This window comes from Melanerpes formicivorus, unplaced genomic scaffold, assembly GCF_026170545.1.
Source record: "Melanerpes formicivorus ecotype bairdi unplaced genomic scaffold, bMelFor1.0.p_v2 SCAF_1, whole genome shotgun sequence".
In the NCBI taxonomy this organism is placed as follows: domain Eukaryota; kingdom Metazoa; phylum Chordata; class Aves; order Piciformes; family Picidae; genus Melanerpes; species Melanerpes formicivorus.
The window spans coordinates 29,269,210-29,287,711 of record NW_027142353.1 but is presented as its reverse complement, the minus strand read 5'-3'; the positions used below and the strand labels follow the sequence as shown (position 1 = coordinate 29,287,711).

The 18,502-nt window shown below is 43.7% G+C and overlaps 1 protein-coding gene across 3 annotated transcripts in view; it reads left to right on the top strand.

The window, feature by feature from the left end:
• The window catches only part of NPAS2 (neuronal PAS domain protein 2), a 134,170-nt gene that overhangs the window by 72,781 nt on the left and 42,887 nt on the right, over positions 1–18,502 (top strand). For all 3 annotated transcript variants that reach the window (XM_068138457.1, XM_068138446.1, XM_068138440.1), the window contains 3 exons: positions 7,515–7,606; positions 10,860–10,949; positions 18,079–18,199. In XM_068138457.1, coding sequence (XP_067994558.1) covers positions 7,515–7,606; positions 10,860–10,949; positions 18,079–18,199 — 303 coding nt within the window. The remainder of the gene's footprint in view (positions 1–7,514; positions 7,607–10,859; positions 10,950–18,078; positions 18,200–18,502) is intronic.

Here is an 18,502-nt window from a genome sequence, read left to right as displayed (position 1 = left end):
ACTTACTGATGATGGACTCAATCCCCTCAACCAGATCATCAATAAAGATATTAAAGAGCATGGGGCCCAGCACTGATCCCTGGGGAACACCACTACTAACTGGCTGCCAGCTGGATGTGGCACCATTCACCACCACTCTCTGGGCTCAGCCCAGCACAGAGTGCTCCCATCCAAGCCATGGCCATCCCTGTGGGGGATGGTATCAAAGGCCTTGCTGAGGTCCAGGTAGACAACATCCACAGGCCTCCCCACATCCACTAGGTGGGTCACCTGATCATAGAAGGAGATCAGGTTGGTCAGGCAGGACCTGCCCTTCCTAAATCCATGCTGGTTGGGCCTGATCCCTTGGCCATCCTGTAAGTGCTGTGTGATTGCACTCAGGATGACCTGTTCCATAATCTTGCCTGGCACTGAGGTCAGGCTGACAGGACTTTAATTCCCTGGCTCATCCAACCGGCCCTTCTTGTGGATGGGCATCATGTTGGCCAGCTTCCAGTCCTCTGGGACCTCTCCAGTGAGCCAGGACTGCTGGAAAATGATGGATAGTGGCTTGGCCAGCTCATCTGCCAGCTCTCTCAGTTCCCTTGGATGGATCCCGTCTGGTCCCATGGACTTGTGGGGATCCAAGCTGCTGAGGAGAGTTCCAACCACCTCCTCATGGAACGTAGGGAAACTGTGCAGATCCCAGGCTCCTTCTGCCGCTCTGCAGGCCAGCTGTCAGGAAGACGTTCTGTCCTTCTAGTAAAAATTGCGGCAAAGAAGGTGTTAAGTACCTCTGCCTTTTCCTCATCCTTTGATACAACATTTCCCTCCATGTCAACCAAGGAGTGGAGGTTGTATGTTCTTGTATCTTCTCTATTAATGACACTGCGCTTTATGGCTGAGAATATCATACAGAGATGGGTTTGAACTGATTAATTCAAAGGACTGTGGCTTAGAAAACCAGTTAGTGGCTTAGCTGCTCCTCCCTAACTTTACTGGGAGCTCTCCAGTGATCCAGGACTGCTGGAAAATGATGGAGAGCGGCTTGGTCAGCTCATCTGCCAGCTCTCTCAGCACCCTAGGATGGATCCCATCTGGTCCCATGGACTTGTGGGGATCCAAGCAAATAAGGAGGTCTCTAACTATTTCCTCCTGGATCACAGGGGAACTATACTGCTCCCTGACTCCATCTTCCAGTTCAGAAGGCCAGTTGTCTGGAAGACAACCTATCCTGCCATTAGAATTTGAGGCAAAGATGGTGTTAAGTACCTCTGCCTTTTCCTCATCTTTTGTGTGGTAGTGTGAAAGTTTAATCCTCCCACCGCAAAAAGCACAGCTAGACTCAGAGAAGCGAATGATAAGCTGTATTTTACAAGCAGAATGAAATGCAGTGAATATATACAAAATACACAGTATTTACATTATATGCAAAAATACAGGAAAGAACGTAACACACAAACACCCTCCCGAGGAGAATCTCCCCAGGGTTCCCCCCAAACCCCTCTCTCTCTTCCCCCCTTTCTTGTCCAAGGCTAACTGAACAGAAAAAGGATTAAAAGAGAAATGGATATTAAAGGAAATTTCGTTAGTGCAAAGCAGTTGCTAGAGAAGTCAGTTTTCTTATCACATAAGCTTCAGTCCAAGGTCAGCAGCATGCATCACCAGTCAAGAACAGAAGAGAAAAGCAGCTGAACAGACTGAACTCAGACTAAGTTCTTAAAGTTACAGTCTAACTGATCTGCCAATGAAAATCATTTAGAATTAAACTCTGTCAGCTAAATTTAAATTTCTTTGTGGAATATACTGAATTTCACCATTCTCTTGCATCACCCAGTAAGTGTGACCAGGACCTTCAGCTGAAACAGGACAGGTTTAGCCTCTCCTGAGGGAGAAAATACCCAAACAGTTTTACCTAACAGATTCTTTTCTGTAACAACAGGAACTCTATCACCTTCTACTTCCTGTAGCAGGTCCAGCTCGGTTCACTGAACCTCTACTATTTACCAGCCAGGTTGCTTGTGCTCAATGTTTTTCCCAGTTTTTCAAAGATCCACCCCCCATGGCTTCGAGAGTGGTCTTCAGCAAACCATTGCAGCATTCAATCTTCCCTGCAGCTGGTGCATAGCAGGGGATGTGGAATACCCACTCGATGCTGCGCTCTTTGGTCCAGTTCTTTACAAGACTGTTTTCGAAATGAGTTCCGTTGTCTGACTCAATCCCCTCTGGAGTTCCGTGTCCCCACAGGATTTGTCTCTCCAGACCAAGGATGGTGTTGCGTGCAGTTGCATGTGGAACTGGATAAGTTTCCAACCCTCCAGTGTTTGCCTCTACCATAGTAAGCACGTATTGCTTACCAGAACGAGAACGTGGTAGAGTGATGTAGTCAATCTGCCAAGCTTCACCATACTTGTACTTGGACCATCTGTCACCATACCACAAGGGCTTAATTTGCTTTGCCTGCTTAATAGCAGCACAAATGTCACAGTCATGGATGACTTGTGTGATAGCATCCATGGAAATGTCTATGGATCTGTCACGAGCCCATTGGTATGTTGCATCTCTGCCTTGATGTCCTGACGAATCGTGAGCCCACCAAGCTAAGAACATCTCACCTCGGTGTTTCCAGTCGAGATCAAGATTAGAGTCCATGTCTACTTGAGAAACTCTTGCAGCTAGATCTGCCTGATAGTTGTGTTGCTGTTCCTCAGTAGCTTTGCTCTTAGGAATGTGAGCATCAGTGTGTCTCACTTTCACTGGAATTCTCTCGATTTGATCAGCAATGTCCTGCCACAGGTCTGCTGCCCAAATGGGTTTTCCTTTTCTCTGCCAACCATTCTTTATCCAGTCCTTTAGCTAACCCCACAGAGCATTGGCTACCATCCTTGAGTCGGTGTAGAGATAAAGCTTTGGCCATCTCTCACACTCAGCTACATCAAGAGCTAGCTGGACAGCTTTTACCTCTGCGAACTGACTGGATTCTCCTTCTCCATCCTTTGCCTCTGCAACTCGGCGTGTTGGACTCCACACTGCAGACTTCCACCTTCGCTTGTTTCCAACAAGACGAAAGGAACCATCCGTGAACAAAGCATATTTCTTTTCATCATCAGGAAGGTCATTGTAAGGAGGAGCTTCCTCAGCATGAGTTACTCTCTCCTCTGGAGGTTTGGTACAGTTGGTACCTTCAGGCCAACTTGTGATCACCTCCACCAGACCAGGTCTTTCAAGATTTCCCATGCAAGCTCTCTGCATTATCAGAGCCATCCACTTGGACCATGTGGCATCTGTGGCATGATGTGGTGTGTAACCTTTACCTTTGAACATCCAATTCAAAACTGGTAATCTAGGAGCTAAGAGAAGTTGTGACTCAGTTCCAATTACTTCAGAAGCTACTATCACTCTTTCATAAGCAGCTAGAATCTTTCTCTGTTGGAGTATCATTTTCCTCTGAACCTCTGTAACCTCAACTCCAGAAACCAAGAGGTGGTCCTTGTGTCTCACCTGGAGCTCTTTGCCACAAGCACCAGGTTGGACCATTGTCACTCGCAGCCGTGTACAAAATGTTCTTAATGTCTGGACCATCTCGGACAGGTCCCAGACCCACTGCTTGAATTACCTCTTGCTTTATCTGGTCAAAGGCTGCTTGTTGTTCAGGTCCCCACTGGAAACTGTTTCTCTTTCAAGTCACATCATACAGAGGTTTCACAATCTGACTGTATCCAGGAATGTGCAGTCTCCCAAATCCCACTATCCCCAAGAAATGTAGAGTTTCTTGCTTGTTCATGGGATTTGCCATGGTGGAGACTCTATTTACCACATCCACTGGAATGTGTCGGCGTCCATCCTGCCACCGCACTCCCAGAAACTGAATCTCTGTGGTAGGTCCTTTCACCTTGTCTCGCTTGATGGCAAAACCTGCTTTCAGGAGAATGTCAATGATTTTGTTACCTTTCTCAAAGACTTCCTCAGCAGTTTTACCCCAGACGATGATATCATCGATGAACTGGATGTGTTCTGGAGCACCGCCTTTCTCCAGAGCATCGTGGATCACTGCATGACAGATGCTTGAGCTGTGGATCCAGCCCATTGGCAGTCTGTTGAAAGTGTACTGGATTCCTCTCCAGGTGAAAGCAAACTGAGGCCTGCATTCCTCTGCTATGGGAATAGAGAAAAATGCATTAGCAATGTCTATGGTAGCATACCATTTGGCCTCTTTGGATTCCAGCTCATACTGGAGTTCCATCATGTCTGGTACTGCTGCACTCATAGGTGGAGTTACTTCATTCAGGGCTTGGTAGTCCACCGTCAGACGCCAGTCTCCATTCTGCTTTTGCACAGGCCACACTGGACTGTTGAAAGGTGAATGAGTTTTGCTGATGACTTTCTGACTCTCCAACTGACGAATCAAATTCTGAATGGGCTACAAAGAGTCACGGTTGGTTCTGGATTGTCTGTGATGCACAGTCTGAGAAGCAACCGGTGACTTAATGTCCTCTATCTTATGTTGTCCCACAGCTACAGATTCATCAGAAAGCTCAGGTCTAACAGACAGCTTCGAATTTTGTCTATCAGTTTCTACAGATGCTACTCCAAAAGCCCATTTGTAACCCTTAGGGTCTTTGAAACGCCCTTCTCTCAGAAAATCAATTCCCAAAATACAAGGTGTGTCAGGTCCTGTGACAACAGTATGCTTCTTCCACTGTTTACCAGTTAAACTTCTATCACCTTCTACCTTAGTTAACTCTTGAGATCCACCAGTGACTCCCAGAATAGTTATAGGCTCTGATCCCTGATAATTTGATGGCATTATGGTGCACTGAGCTCCTGTGTCAACCAAGGCCCTGTACTTCCGAAATTGTGAAGTGCCAGGCCACTGGATGTACACATCCCAATAGATTCTGTTATCTCTATTATCCCTCTCCTCCCTCTGGCAGGAGGCAGGGCACCCCTAATTATGGGGAATATGCCCACATGTGCAGTGAGCACACTGTCCAGTGTTAGAATTGGAATCACTGTTGGAGCTATTAGAGTTGTCCTGGGAAACTGTGGAAGTAACAGCTACCCTTCTGGTATTGCTACCTCGGGTTCTGCCACTTTGCAGTTCCCTCAGTCTCGTGAAAAGATTGGAAGTTGGTTGACCATCCCATCTGTTCATGTTCTCACCAAATTTATCATGCAGAGTTATCCAAATATTCCCATGATTGCCTCTGTGGTCTGTTTTGGTTTGGCCTGTTTTGGAATGACCTCCTTGGAGGACATCTATTCCTCACAGCTGAAACTTGCATGCATCTGGAGGGAGAACTGGAATTATCTCTTTGTGTCAGTTGGCGTATGGAATTTGTAAATTCCTCCTTCAGCTCTTTCATGCAGTTCTCCATTTCTCCAGACAGAGTTTCAATGGCTGAAACCAAAGAAACACGTGTGAGACTATGCCCCAATTGTCTCATTTGATCAGTGAAATGGCCAACCGTAGGAGGAGTTCCACCATAATTTCTTGCCACGATATTGCTTGCCAAAATAGTAGCATAATTAGGAGGAGCAAGTTTGATGAGCTTTTTAGCAAGACCAGTTCCTACAGGAATCTCATCAGGATTCAGAGTACCATGGTCACCACAGAGTACCTCTCTGTCAGCAAGCTCTCTCAGATGCTTAATTCCCTCATCCATGGTATTCCAGGGTTTAGGATTCCATGAAAGATGATCTCAAGGTGGGTATCTCATGAGAGCTGCCAATAAAAGGCATAACCACAGAGAAACTTTACCAAGACACCTGCCTAGATGTCTATCTATTCCACTATCCTTCAAGAGAGTGCCTAGCTGAGATGTTGATTTGTCTCCCACTATTAGAGCTGGTGCACCTGTATCAAAACATCTGCCAAGCTAGAACTGGCTCATTCTCTGCTCTGATGTAATCCTTCCTCACATGCCTTATCTCTTGGCAGGGGGCACTAGCATGTTCAATATCATCCTCTTCCTCATCTCTCTCATCTTCCTGAACATGTTGGCCCCATAATCCCGCTGCCACACTCCTAAGGATCTCTTTAAGCTCAGAAGCACTTCCATTAGCTGCTGTCTTACCAGGACCTGCAATCTGCCCTGCATCTCCATCCAGTGATGGTCTCAATAACTCAGCTATATCTTTAAGACAAACCTTCTTTTCCTCCTCAGCAGGATCTTTTTTAGCAGAAGTTCCCTCATCAGCAACAGTGGGATCTTGTTGCTTCCCCCCATTGGCTCGTGGATCTGCTCTGTGCCTTCCACCTTTCTTTTCTAAAGCTGCTACTTGCTTAATTGGAGCTGTATTTGAATTCACAGCTGCCTTAACAGAAGCCAACAGGTTTTGAGATGAAACAGCTGCTGCAGAGGACACTTCCGGTCCTGTCGATGGAGAAGGAAATGGTTTTGCCCCTCTAATGCCTGCTGAGGACATGGGGGCTGCCATTTTAGGAGCTGCCACTGCCACTGGCTGATTGCCAGAATCACCACCAACACCATTCAAAGCAGCCTTCCCAAGAGCCTAAAACTGTCACATTTTGTTACTATGTTCCCCTCCATGTCCACCAAGGAGTGGCGGTTGTCCTTGCCCCTCCTCTTGCTATTAATGTATTTGTAGAAGGATTTTTTGTTGTCCTTCACAGCAGAGGCCAGTCTAAGCTCTAAATGGGCTTTTGCCTCTCTAATTTTTTTCCTGCATGACCTAGTAATATCCTTAAATTATGAGATCTGTCCTCCATAACCCTATGGGGTTATGGGAGCTGTTTTTCGAAGGAAACACCTCACTGTGGTGCAGCCAGCTTCAGTTTCAGTGCAAAGTGGTGACTTATGCCTGCATCCCTTCATGGGGCACCCTCAGCATGCTGTGGGGCCAGGACTGTCCAACAGTGGGGCAAAAAAACTCTTATGGGCTGACAGCACAGAAGACCATTACATCTTGACAGGATTTGTGATGGGATCCTGGCGCTCCATTCCCTCTCCTGGGCTGGTCCTGACTGTGGGGCTGGCAGTAGGCACAGGAGAGAGTGAGGATGCTTAGAATGCTCACCTTTAGCTCACATTTTGGAGAACAGCTCAGCGGTTTGTGGTCACAGCCCTTTTGGGTCTCTTCTGAAGGATTTTTCTTTCTACTCCGTATTTGTCACACAAGCTGTACACCGAACTCCAGCTCTCCAGCATCCTGAGTATGAAGCTGTAAATTGCAAATATCAATTTGACACATGTTAATCCTTGCCTTGATATTAATTTCATGCAGAGTGGTTTTATCTTTTGATCAGTACCCAAGTAATCCTGTGTGAGGCCAATGGCTATATGAATACAAGCTCCTACTGAAGTCAGTTCAAACTGAGCTGAGAAAAAAATGAGGAAAGTATTTCAGGACTGGCCCCAGTTCAGAGAGTTGTTATTGTTTCTGTATGCAAAACCCATGCTTGAAAACTGATGTTCTTAAATATAAAGGTGGTTTCTGTCTTTTCATAACAACTCATATGTAGTCATGCATGATATAATTTCTTGGAATTTAATAAATTCTTTTTTGTCTAGAAGTCTCAGCACAGACGGAGATTTCTGAAATTCAACAGGACTGGAAGCCTTCGTTTCTCAGCAATGAAGAATTCACTCAGCTGATGCTGGAGGTGAACATGCATATATGCTTTTCCTAATTTTGTCTAGCCATCATGGAAATGCCTATACATCTAGACTAAAATGTCATCAGCAGTTCCAAAAGAGGAAGTTTCAGGTGTTGCTGTATTTGACTGTCAAGCAGAGCTGTCACTGGAAGAACGGATTTGTGTCCCTCACATGCTGCTTCTCACTCTCAGTGGTGCAGTTGCACCGTGCTGCCACAGCTTGCAAAGCTGCATGCAGACTCCCAAGAAATGCAATGCAGGGGAGAGATTCCAATCAGAATACTTTTACAGAGGTGAAGAAAAGGGCACGCAGCAGTTTTTCTCCTATTCTTGAAAGGCGTTACTATTGCCTAATATTTATGCAAGACTAGTACCTAAAAAGCAGCAATGTCACATCCCTCTAGTCCAAGGTGCTGTACAAGCAGATAAAACCTGACAGCTTCTCTTGGTTTAATATAGGTAATACTTCCACTCTTATGCTTTTCAAGGCCTGTATCAAACACTTTTTATTCTAACAGGGAGCAGTTATTTTTCAGTGATAGTTTTAAAATTACCTTTAAATTATACCATAGGTGCTTTTAATGCTAGGTGGGATTTGAAGGGACGTGACTCAATGGTGTTTATGTAGGTTTGAGATTAAATGCAAATTAGCTGCTAAAATGCATTTTTCTCTCTCAGCAACAGCTAGAACATTATTTAGCAAGGATCTTCTCCAGTACTAAGCACTTGGAGGTTGCATGGTCCTGCAGTGTCCTTTGAGAAAAAGCTTCTCCTCCCACAAATGTTGTGAATGTGGGGTATGATCCAGGCTCTGGCAGCAGGCAGGGAGGATTGCTGGGGAGCTGCTGGACCCCACAAGGAGTGGCATGAAGCCAGGGCACGTTGCCGGCCCCCAGGGGCTGGTGGTCCTTCAATCATTGCAGTGCATTGTAATGAGACTTCCCTGGTCCAGTGTTAAGTGGTGCTTTGCTTTCATTGTACTGACTGCTGCCCATTCCCATCTCATGTGGGGGAAGATAACATATGTAACTCCTTCAGTCTGCACTAAAATATTTACATCAGATAGCAATAAATTGGCAGTTGTCTTGACTGGCTGAGCCTTTGTTGATTCTACTTGTATGCCACACACTATTTTAGATTAAAACAATTGCTTTTAGTTTCCTGTATTATAAATCACCTTCTTGCTACTGCGATTTTCCATGCCCTTCAGGATAATATTGGATATTGGGAGTTCCTGTTGATCTAGTTGTTTATCATTCTCTGCTTTTTTTACCTTTCTACTAATCTTATTTTACTAACATTTGAGAAGAGTGGTTGAAGTTTTTCCCATCATATTTTTAAAAGATACGAAGGTTTTTCTCAAGCACTGACTCAAAATAGTCAAAGCATAATTGACTGCAGTAATATATCAGATTTCCTGAAAATGGCCTTTTCTTACTCCACTGAAAAGGCTGTCATCAAATTACATAAGAGAAAGCATTAGGCTCTGTTTTTCCATATAGGATGGCTGCAGTAGTAAAATCCTGGAAGCAGGATATGCCCTCTCAATGCTGGAAGGGCCAGTTGCAAGCAAATAAAAATAGAATTAGGCATGCATATGTTAACTTGATTTCACCACAAATTGTTCATGTGAGCCACTTTGTATAATTTGTTTTGGATATGAAATAAAGATTTTATAAAAAACCAGCAACCTTCACCATAGTAACATGCACAATCCAGCTGCCTTGTAAAACCACTGCTCTCTTCTACGGGTTAACAGCCTTCATGCCTTTTTAGAAAACAGCTTGAATGTACTGCACTAAAGAAAACCGTGTTCTCTGCACATAGATTAACAAAATCAAACTAACTATAGCAGCTGGAGGGTTTTCAGAGATGCTAAACACAGCTCTTCTACTGGGGTATAAGTTATTGACCTGCTTTTCAAAGGATTGTATCACCAGCAGATTCCCATTGACTTAAATAGTTGTGGGTGCTCAGCATTCTCTGGAAAAAGGAACATATGTTTGTGTCTTTATTCAAGCCTTTGTGTTTTCCTTTAAAAAAAAATAATTAGCGTTTTCCAGTGTTCTCAGAATTCTTTCCCTTATTGAAGTCAGCAGGGGGGAAGGATGTGCTGAGGCTCACAGGATCAATTGCTAGACTGGCTTAGAGGCATGCCTGGGTTTGCAGTCAGGTTTTGTAACACCAAGGCACCCTGATCAGGCTGTTTGTGGTACACCTGTCTTCTGAACAGGTTTTGCCTCAGGAGTTTAGTTGAACTCTGCTCTGATTCAGTCATGCTTGTAGTGCCTGTACTGCTCAAATCCTGCAGGCAACACTGACTCCAGATCACCAGAGAATTGATAGGAAGGACTGAGATCTGCTCCACTTGAAGGCAATCGGAGCTTCACCAATGACTCCTTATTTACAATAGGAAGATTTTAATATAGTCTCTGAGCACTTCCTACTGAGCCTTAAGTTTTTTGGCGTTCTGCTCAGAGTAGGTTGGTTTAGATCTGGACATCTACCTAGATATAATTTTGAATAACATTTAGCTCAAAGCTTCAGAGGTCAGATGAAAGAAAAAACTAATTATGAAGGTGAAATTGCTCCTGTGCAGAGGATGGGGGTAAGGCTGGCATTCCCCTTCAGTCCTTGGAGTGAAGAAATTACCACAAGGTGGGACTGAGGTTGGGAAGAAACTCTGCAGAAGGGTGAATTTCTCTTGGAATGAGTAATCTAATACCATGACCTTTAAAATAAATCACTCAATTAAATCTCAAGCTAAGGATTATTTGATCATTTGCATTGCTTTTACTTACATGAAAGCCCAGTAATACACAACGTTACATTAATACAAACTCAGATTTATGGGGTTTGCAGAGAAGTACAATTTTGAGATAGGACTGCATCCTTTTATCGTCCTTTGATATTTACACAGAGCTCAAAAGTTCATTTCAATAACTTCCAAGGGATCCAGTCGTAGTCGTTTTGCATTATTAAAATGTGTGATTAATTTAAAAACTGAGACATGAAATGCTCCTGTGAGCCCTTTGTTACTTCAGTAGTAGGTTTTACTAGACTACAAAGAGTGTTGTAAAAGTTAAATCAGACTGTAAAATCAGAGAATTGCTGTTCTGCAACTTGAGATAACGTTCCTACAACTTGATGATAATAATATGGCACTGAAGTAAAACGTTTTTGATCAACATGCAATGTGATGCCCTGTTTACACCACTTATTCCTGTTAAAGCACTTTCCACTTGTCTGTTTTTCTTAGGCATTAGATGGCTTCATTATAGCAGTAACCACAGGTGGAAGCATCATCTATGTGTCTGACAGCATCACACCTCTTCTAGGGCATTTACCGGTGAGTAATTCTGGTACTTGCCTTTCTAGTGCGCATCATAGGATCAGGCCCTGCATATTTAGAAGCAGATGTGAAATGGTGTGGGGAGGTATGTTTTCCTGAAAATGCAGTGAGAGATTTTGTCCTTGCATTATTCTGGCCAGTGCTGCTGATTAGCTCTGTTCTCTCTCCATCTGATTCATACTCTTCAGGGTTTTGTTGCTATGAGGCATTTTGGCTTGAATGGAAAAAGCACTGTGGGAGTACTCTGGCCAGGGGAGGGACAGGGTGACCTGATTGATCTTTTCCATCTCTGATTTCTAAGGTAGCAGAGAATAGCACCAGTGGCCAGCAAGGAGCTTGTTAAGGGCCTTATTCAGCTCCCAGGGAGGCAAAGGACAAAACCCCCACTGAATTCAGAGCTAGTTGGGGGGGCCACTGCCAAGCTGTCCCGACAGCTCAGCTGTGCTTTCCCAAGGTGGGGCACCCTGCTTCAGGGAGGTGCTGGTGGAGCCAGTACTCAATGCTCAAGTCTGGCACATAGGGCTTGTTTTGCCTACAGGCTGCTGGGTCTTGCTGTGGGAGACATTCCTGCATATGCTGTCTTGAGCTGGAGAAGCAAGGAAGAGGGGCTGCTCTGAGCCCTGCTCCTGTTGCTAAGGCTGCTCTAGGAGAAATGGCACAATAATTAAGGACTAATCCTCACGTTCTTCTTTAGTAAATTGCTCTCAAATAAATACATGCCCAGGAGAAAAAAATTACTGCCAAATCATTATTGTACCACCCCACCACCACCACCACCATGTTCTTAGGAAAATTACAATTCCTCTCTTGTTTACTTTTTCACCAAGTACATGCTGTGCTTTCCATCCAGACAAGTGGATCTCACACTCACTACCTGGCTGTAACACGAACAAAAATTATTTTCTTCTCAGACGAAAGGAACTTAATGAAAGGCGGCAGCTCCTGGTAAATGCAAGGATATTGCTATGCAACAGCAGATTGAACTGAATCTATTTCAGTATTCTTTAATCCTCAACAGTTGAGAAAAACAGTAGCTGACTGTTTTCTGACATTTGCCTTCATTTCAAAGGCAGAGAGCCCAGTCCTGCATGCAGGCTGTGGTTCTCCATACATTTACTAACTTCCATGGAATTTCCTTGTCCTTCATGGTTTGGGGGTTTCATTGTCATTCCTTCCAAGTACTGACTATTAGTGGAGATAACTGATCTGCTGCAGGAATGTATTGATCTTCAGGAAGACAGATACTGTGCATAAAACTTTAAGTCTTGGCTGAACATGGATAGATTCATACTCATAAATCCTGAGCTGAACCATCAGAGGCCAGATCAGTTCTTCCTCCTGAAGTCATGCCTTCTGTGGTAATCTTGCATGGTACCTAGAGCAAAATGAGGACCAAGATAGGTGTTATTTTTGATTTGGACAGAAACAGCACATAGCAGCCCAAGCCAGGGAACAAACTACCAGGGCTGGAGGTGGAATAGGAGTTCCTATAGACCTTCTCAGACCACACTCCACTCTGATGGAATGATGATGGCTACCAACTTCCCCACCACCCTATGCATGCAGAGTGACTGGGTACTTCCCAGAGACTTTGAGCAAGCAATAGAGGCTTCTGCCTACTCAAGATTGTCTAGAACCATGGGTAGGGGCCCAGATGACTGTGGAGTTAGGTGCACACTGGGCATTTTAGTCCCATGATGACTTTTCCATACCTATTTTGAAGCTTTAAAATTGATCAGAGTGCTGTCCAGAGTATTTATATTCTCTTCTTTTGTTTACCTCTAGGATCTATTTGTAAGCTAAATTCCAGTCACTGTTTGAGGGACAAAATGCCAATTTGTTCTCCTCTGTGGAAGCACAAAAGAAAAATAAGCCATTGCTTTGAACACTGAAAGGAAAGCAAAACTGGGTAGAACATAGAGCAGGTCTCTCTGAGTGGCCCTATCAAGAAATGCTATGTCTTTTCTTTCATTAAAAACATGAAAGACTCTGCTGTTGAGAACAAATATATCCAATTCTCTTTAATACAGTTTCCCTAAGTTCCACAGAGCATTTTCAAACACAGATTTCCTCTGTTGCAATTCATAATAGCTATTAGAAGATCTGGAGACTACTCCTAGGGTTGATTGATGTAAAGAGAGGTTTAGTTCACATGGAAAGATTAACTGTAGTTGAAGTGAACTCCTGGAAAGCTGGTCACATAGCATTTGCCAGTCAGGCAATGCACTGTGACCCCCGAGACTGTGAAGTCTCTGGAGGAGTGTCCTCCCTGTGCCTTGTTGTTGTCTTTGCTGAGTGAAACAGTTAAACACAGGCAGCAGAATGACAATTTCCAGCCTACAGGAAGAGATGCTGCTTTCTCATGGACATTGCTTGTGCCAGGACTTGTGCAGAAGGTGCTGTACCTGCTCGTGGACTGGGAGAGTAGTGTCCACCTCATTCATCTTTAATCTCATAGCTGAGAGGTCCATGCTTGGTGCCTGCTCACATGAGTTTCCTTGCGGGTTGGCAGGGAGTTGGCTGTCTCTGGTGGTTTGGTCCTGGCTGGGGGCCAAATACCCACCAAAGCCCCTCTACCACTCCCATTCATAGATGGACTGGGGAGAGGGAAAATATGACAACAGACCAGTAATAAGTTAGAAGCAATTTAATAATGCTAAGCACAATGTGGTGGGCTGGAAATTCCCCTCAACATTAAATTTGCCAGACCAGTGCAGTTGGAAGCAAATGAGAGCTGTATTTACAAGCAAAACTAAAATCTACAATAGAATGCAATGAATATGTACAAAATATACAGTATTTACAATATTTACAAGAATTTGCAATTAATGAACAGCACAAGGACCCCCCTGGCCAAAGACCAGGGGAAGCTAATAGCTTCTCCCTCCCTGCCCCCCCTTGCCCCTTGTACACAAGGGGACAAGAGACAGAGCAGAGAAATCAGCACTTAGCCAAAACAATGTAGGCAAGGTCAAGCAGAAGCCAGCAGAAGCAAAAAAGTTAGTATCTCACAGCCCGAGGAAATGAGAAGAGAGAGAAATGATTTACCAAACTAATTCTTTTGGTAGATAACTCTCCAGTGGGATTGTTTAGAACTATCATTATTTTCCTTTTCAGACCCAATAGTGACTTATTTACATTTTACTACTTTCTGTTCAAGATCTGTGAAAAATTTTAAAGGCATAGCCTAAAACTACCACACAGAAGCAAAAGGCTGCACATGGAAGCAAAAAGCAAAGAGGGATGTTATTCTCTACTTCCCATCAGCACAGGGTGGTTGATTGCTCCCGGGAAGCAGAGCTCTAACGTGTAGTGGTTTCTTTCGAGGACAGACGCCATGGACAAATATTGCCACGCTTCCTTCTTCCACTTAGTTCTTGTATCTGGGCTGATGTCATATGGCATGGAATACCCTTTTGGCCAGTTTGGGTCAGCTGTTCTGGCTGTGTCCCCTCCCAAGACCTTGCCCACCCCTCAGAGTACTCCTGGGGCAGGGAAATGTTGGAAAAGCACAGCCTGGGTGCTTGTTTCAGCAGTAGCCAAAACACTGCTGTGTTATTAACACATAGCTACAACACTGCAAAACACAGCACTAGGAAGATACTCTGAGAATTAACTCCAGCTCAGCCAAACCAAATACACTGTCCAAAGCCAGGAATTCTTTGGTGGCGCTTATCCTGAGGGGGACTCTTTCATCCCAGGGGCTCCCTGGTCAAGCTCAGGCAACTGCTCTGGTGGGTTGAACACTTAAGGAAAACATCAGGGTGGAAGAATCCAGGACACAGCACCTTATAGTGTACAGAAGTGTTGCATGCTGTGTTGCTGTTGCAAGGTAGCAATGGGCATCAGTGTAGAATATACAGATTGATATAGGGGCCAAATCCTAACACATGAGAGCAGAGCTATCTTGATCTTTTTGGCTTGATGGGAAAGAAGTCTGTCTTATTTTCAGACTTCCATCTCCCCCTGCCTGTAGTGACCAGGCTGATTGCTTCCCTGCAGCAGGAATAAGATACCATATGCCCTCCTCACCCCTCCAGAAAGCAAAGAAATGGCGAAGGAGCTCCATTTTGGAGTATAGGTGTTTTGTTGAAACTGCACAGGTATTTAAGCTATATACCAAGTGACTGCAGAACATGGGATGAAATTACTATGTATTGTTTTTAAATCAGCACCCATGTATACAAAGCTGTTGTTTCTTTGCATGCCACAGCTATTAGGGATAAATACTCCTAAGTTTCTGTTAGCAAGACCTGCGGATTCGAAGATGCAGAGTGGATTCCAAGATGCAAAGTAGATTCCAAGTTTAGCAGCATAACTATATGTTAACATAGTTAATCTAACCACTCTGCCCACTATCACTGTAATGTATCTTTCATCCACTTTGCTTGTCTCATTCAGCAGTGCTGTGTGGCTGTGTCTGCCAGCAGGGCAGAACTGCCTGCTGTAGAACAGTTAGGGTAATTAGACAAAGCTGTAAACCATTCCCCTCAAATTGATATATTTTTTTCTGTGGTGATCAAATTTTGTCCATCTCTTTGGTCACCTTTTTGTGCACAAGATGTCTGATCTTTGGATTCTGTCTAGAATTAGCTCTGAAGCTCAGAGGGCTGGAACACCTCTCCAATGAAGGCAGGCTGAAAGACTTGGAGCTGTTCAGCCTGGAGAAGAAAAGGCTCCAGGGAGACCTTATAACTACATTTCAATATCTGTAGGGGACCTACAGGAAAGCTGGAGGACTGTTTAGAAGGGCTTGCAGTGATAGGATGAGGGGCAGTGGTTTTAAACTGGAGCAAGGTAGATTTAGGTTGGATATAAGGAGAAAGTTCTTTACAATTAGAGTGGTAAAATACTGGAACAGGTTGCCCAGGCCCCATCCCTGGAGACATTCAAGATCAGATGTGATGTGGCCCTGGACAGCCTGATCTAGTTGGAGGTGTCCCTGCTCACTGTAGAGGCATTGGACAAGATGACCTTTGAGGGTCCCTTCCAGCCTAATGCAATCTGTGAATAGTTTGACTGGTATTTCCTACAGCTCCAGGAAGACCATGAAATATTTGCTTCCATCTCTCTATTTGACTCATCGAGATATTCTTGATTGACATATTGATTCAGGAACATTGTTGGAGTCTTGATATGTACAAGATCCAGAAATTCTGTACTATGCACTGTTTAACCAGTGTGCCTGAAATCTTCAGGAAGCAAGGGTTGTGAAACACAATAAGAAGTAGATAGTTTGGGATTTTTTCCCCTCAAAATAGTTTTAAAAAGTTGATATTTCCTAACAACAAACCAAACATTAAAATGTGGTTATGGTGTACATGATGGCAGTAAAAAATATAAATGCCAGGACATGGAATAGCTCAAGGCAGGAGGTTGCTTTGAGGAGTATGCAGAACAAGTCTCTTGCAACTCCAACCATAAGTGTAGTCACTGCAGTGTAGGCCTCTGCAGCTATCACCTTAAACAGAATGACACTGCAGAACTGATTTTGAGTTGGAGCTTGGTCACAGAATGGAGATAAAAGGTGGTGCTTCCTCAGGTCACTGGAGACACAAGAGTGGGTTTGAGGAGTGGTGAAAGCTCATATCTAGTCCTCCTGCAATTACTGCCGTGTGAGTGATAGATTATTTAACTTCTGTGAGACTTATGTGAAACTGGTGGATAAGTATCATTATCTACCACTTACAGGTAGAAGGGGAACGAGAAGGAAAATATAACTCTTCCGAGATTGTACCATAAGCCTTGAGCAGGACTCACCACTGCAGTTTCCTGTCAGGTGCTCACTCTTCATATGTCCCAAATTGCATGAGTATTTGTGTAAATATGAACAGAAATGGTGTTTATAGCTGTATCTGTGTGCACATATATAATAAATATGTGTATATATATGGATAGATAGATACCTTATAAATAGATTATATAAATAGAGAAACATTACATAAATATGTGTGTATTTGTATTCATAGATATGTATATAAAACAACTAATCACATACTGTATCAGTAGGATGCATAGTAACAAGGTACACACTAAAGTCATAAGAATAACTTTCAAGTATTCTTCACTACCAGAATATTCAAGTAACAAGGATACGTAATAAATACTTATAACTGAATAATCTAATGTATTATTGCATCATGATAAGTTTATAAAGAGTAGCACTTCTAATTTTCAAAGTATACTCACTATATTTCACTACTGTGAACAGGAATTCCACACAAAACAGCAGGCATGGGTAGAAAGCAGAAGGAAACCGTAGCACAGTCTTACGTAACTACATAAATAAATGATGATGATTAATAACTTGCCAGTCTCATAAAGGGCTAACACATTTTCAACACAACTATACGGTCTGATAGCAGCTGCTCTGTTGACAAATGAAGTTGTGTCAGTATGCCAGCTCAGCCCGAGGTAGTCTCAAGTGGGATGAATAGAAATCAATGCCATTAGAGTGTCACTTTATTTCAGGACTTCCATTCAGGTACACTCTTCTAGCAACAGCTTATGCTGAATATGGTGAGACCTTCCTCTTGGCAGCTGCATGGCACTCTTTGTCTTTTCCTCCCCGGATCAGGGACGGCTTTTTGCACAAATCCATTGCCTCTTTCCATTCCCAAATCTCACCACCTAGATTTTGGATGGACAGCTGACCGTAGGGCTGGAGACACCTTGGCATTCAGTCCATGGCCGAGGGCTTGTGCCAGCGACACAATTAAGTCCCTTCCCCTGGGAACTAACCACGGCTACTGCAAAGTGATGTCCAGACTGGAAAGTCCCCTTCTCCCTGCTTCCACCTGCTGGAATGAAGGAAGTGGAGAGCATCAGCTGCCACCCCAAGGGCACTTCCCAAGAACTGAGGAGGTCTGCCAAGGGAGACACTGGATTTGGGGCTGGTGGCTACACCTAGTGCTGAAAATTATGCTGAGAACCAGCTCACAGAGAAGTAGCCACTTGGTTTGCTGAGTAGTTTCCCCCATGTTTTAGGCTTTGTCAGGAGTCACTGGAAATAAGTGAGAAAAATCCTGTCAAGTGCCACAGGCTTCATATCCATGTTGCTGTGCATCTCTCCAAGCATTGCTCATCATATATTTCTGTTTTTCTCAAAGGTTCTTTTTCTTTGCAGTGTGATGTCTTGGATCAGAATTTGTTAAATTTCCTCCCAGAACAAGAACATTCAGAAATTTATAAGATGTTATCTTCTTGTATGCTTATGACGGATTCTGCCTCATCAGATTACCTAAAAAGTAAGTTTTGTTTTGTCTTCCCTAGTAAATAAAGAAGCAGGATGGGGATAAAAAATTTTCTCTCAGAAAGATTTTTTTTCTGTGATGTCTAATATAAAAGTTATGCTTGTAGCTTTTTAAAAAGATCTTGCCATCTGGAATGACCCTTTGGTTCTATTTTTAAAGGAAGCTCGCTGCCTTTATTTTACTAGGCTAAGATTACTTGCAGTTATGTTAATTATTAAATATCATATCTTTTGAGACAGCCAAGGAAAATAGGTTAGCTGATGGAAATGGAGAGCTCACCTGAGACAAATCACATCT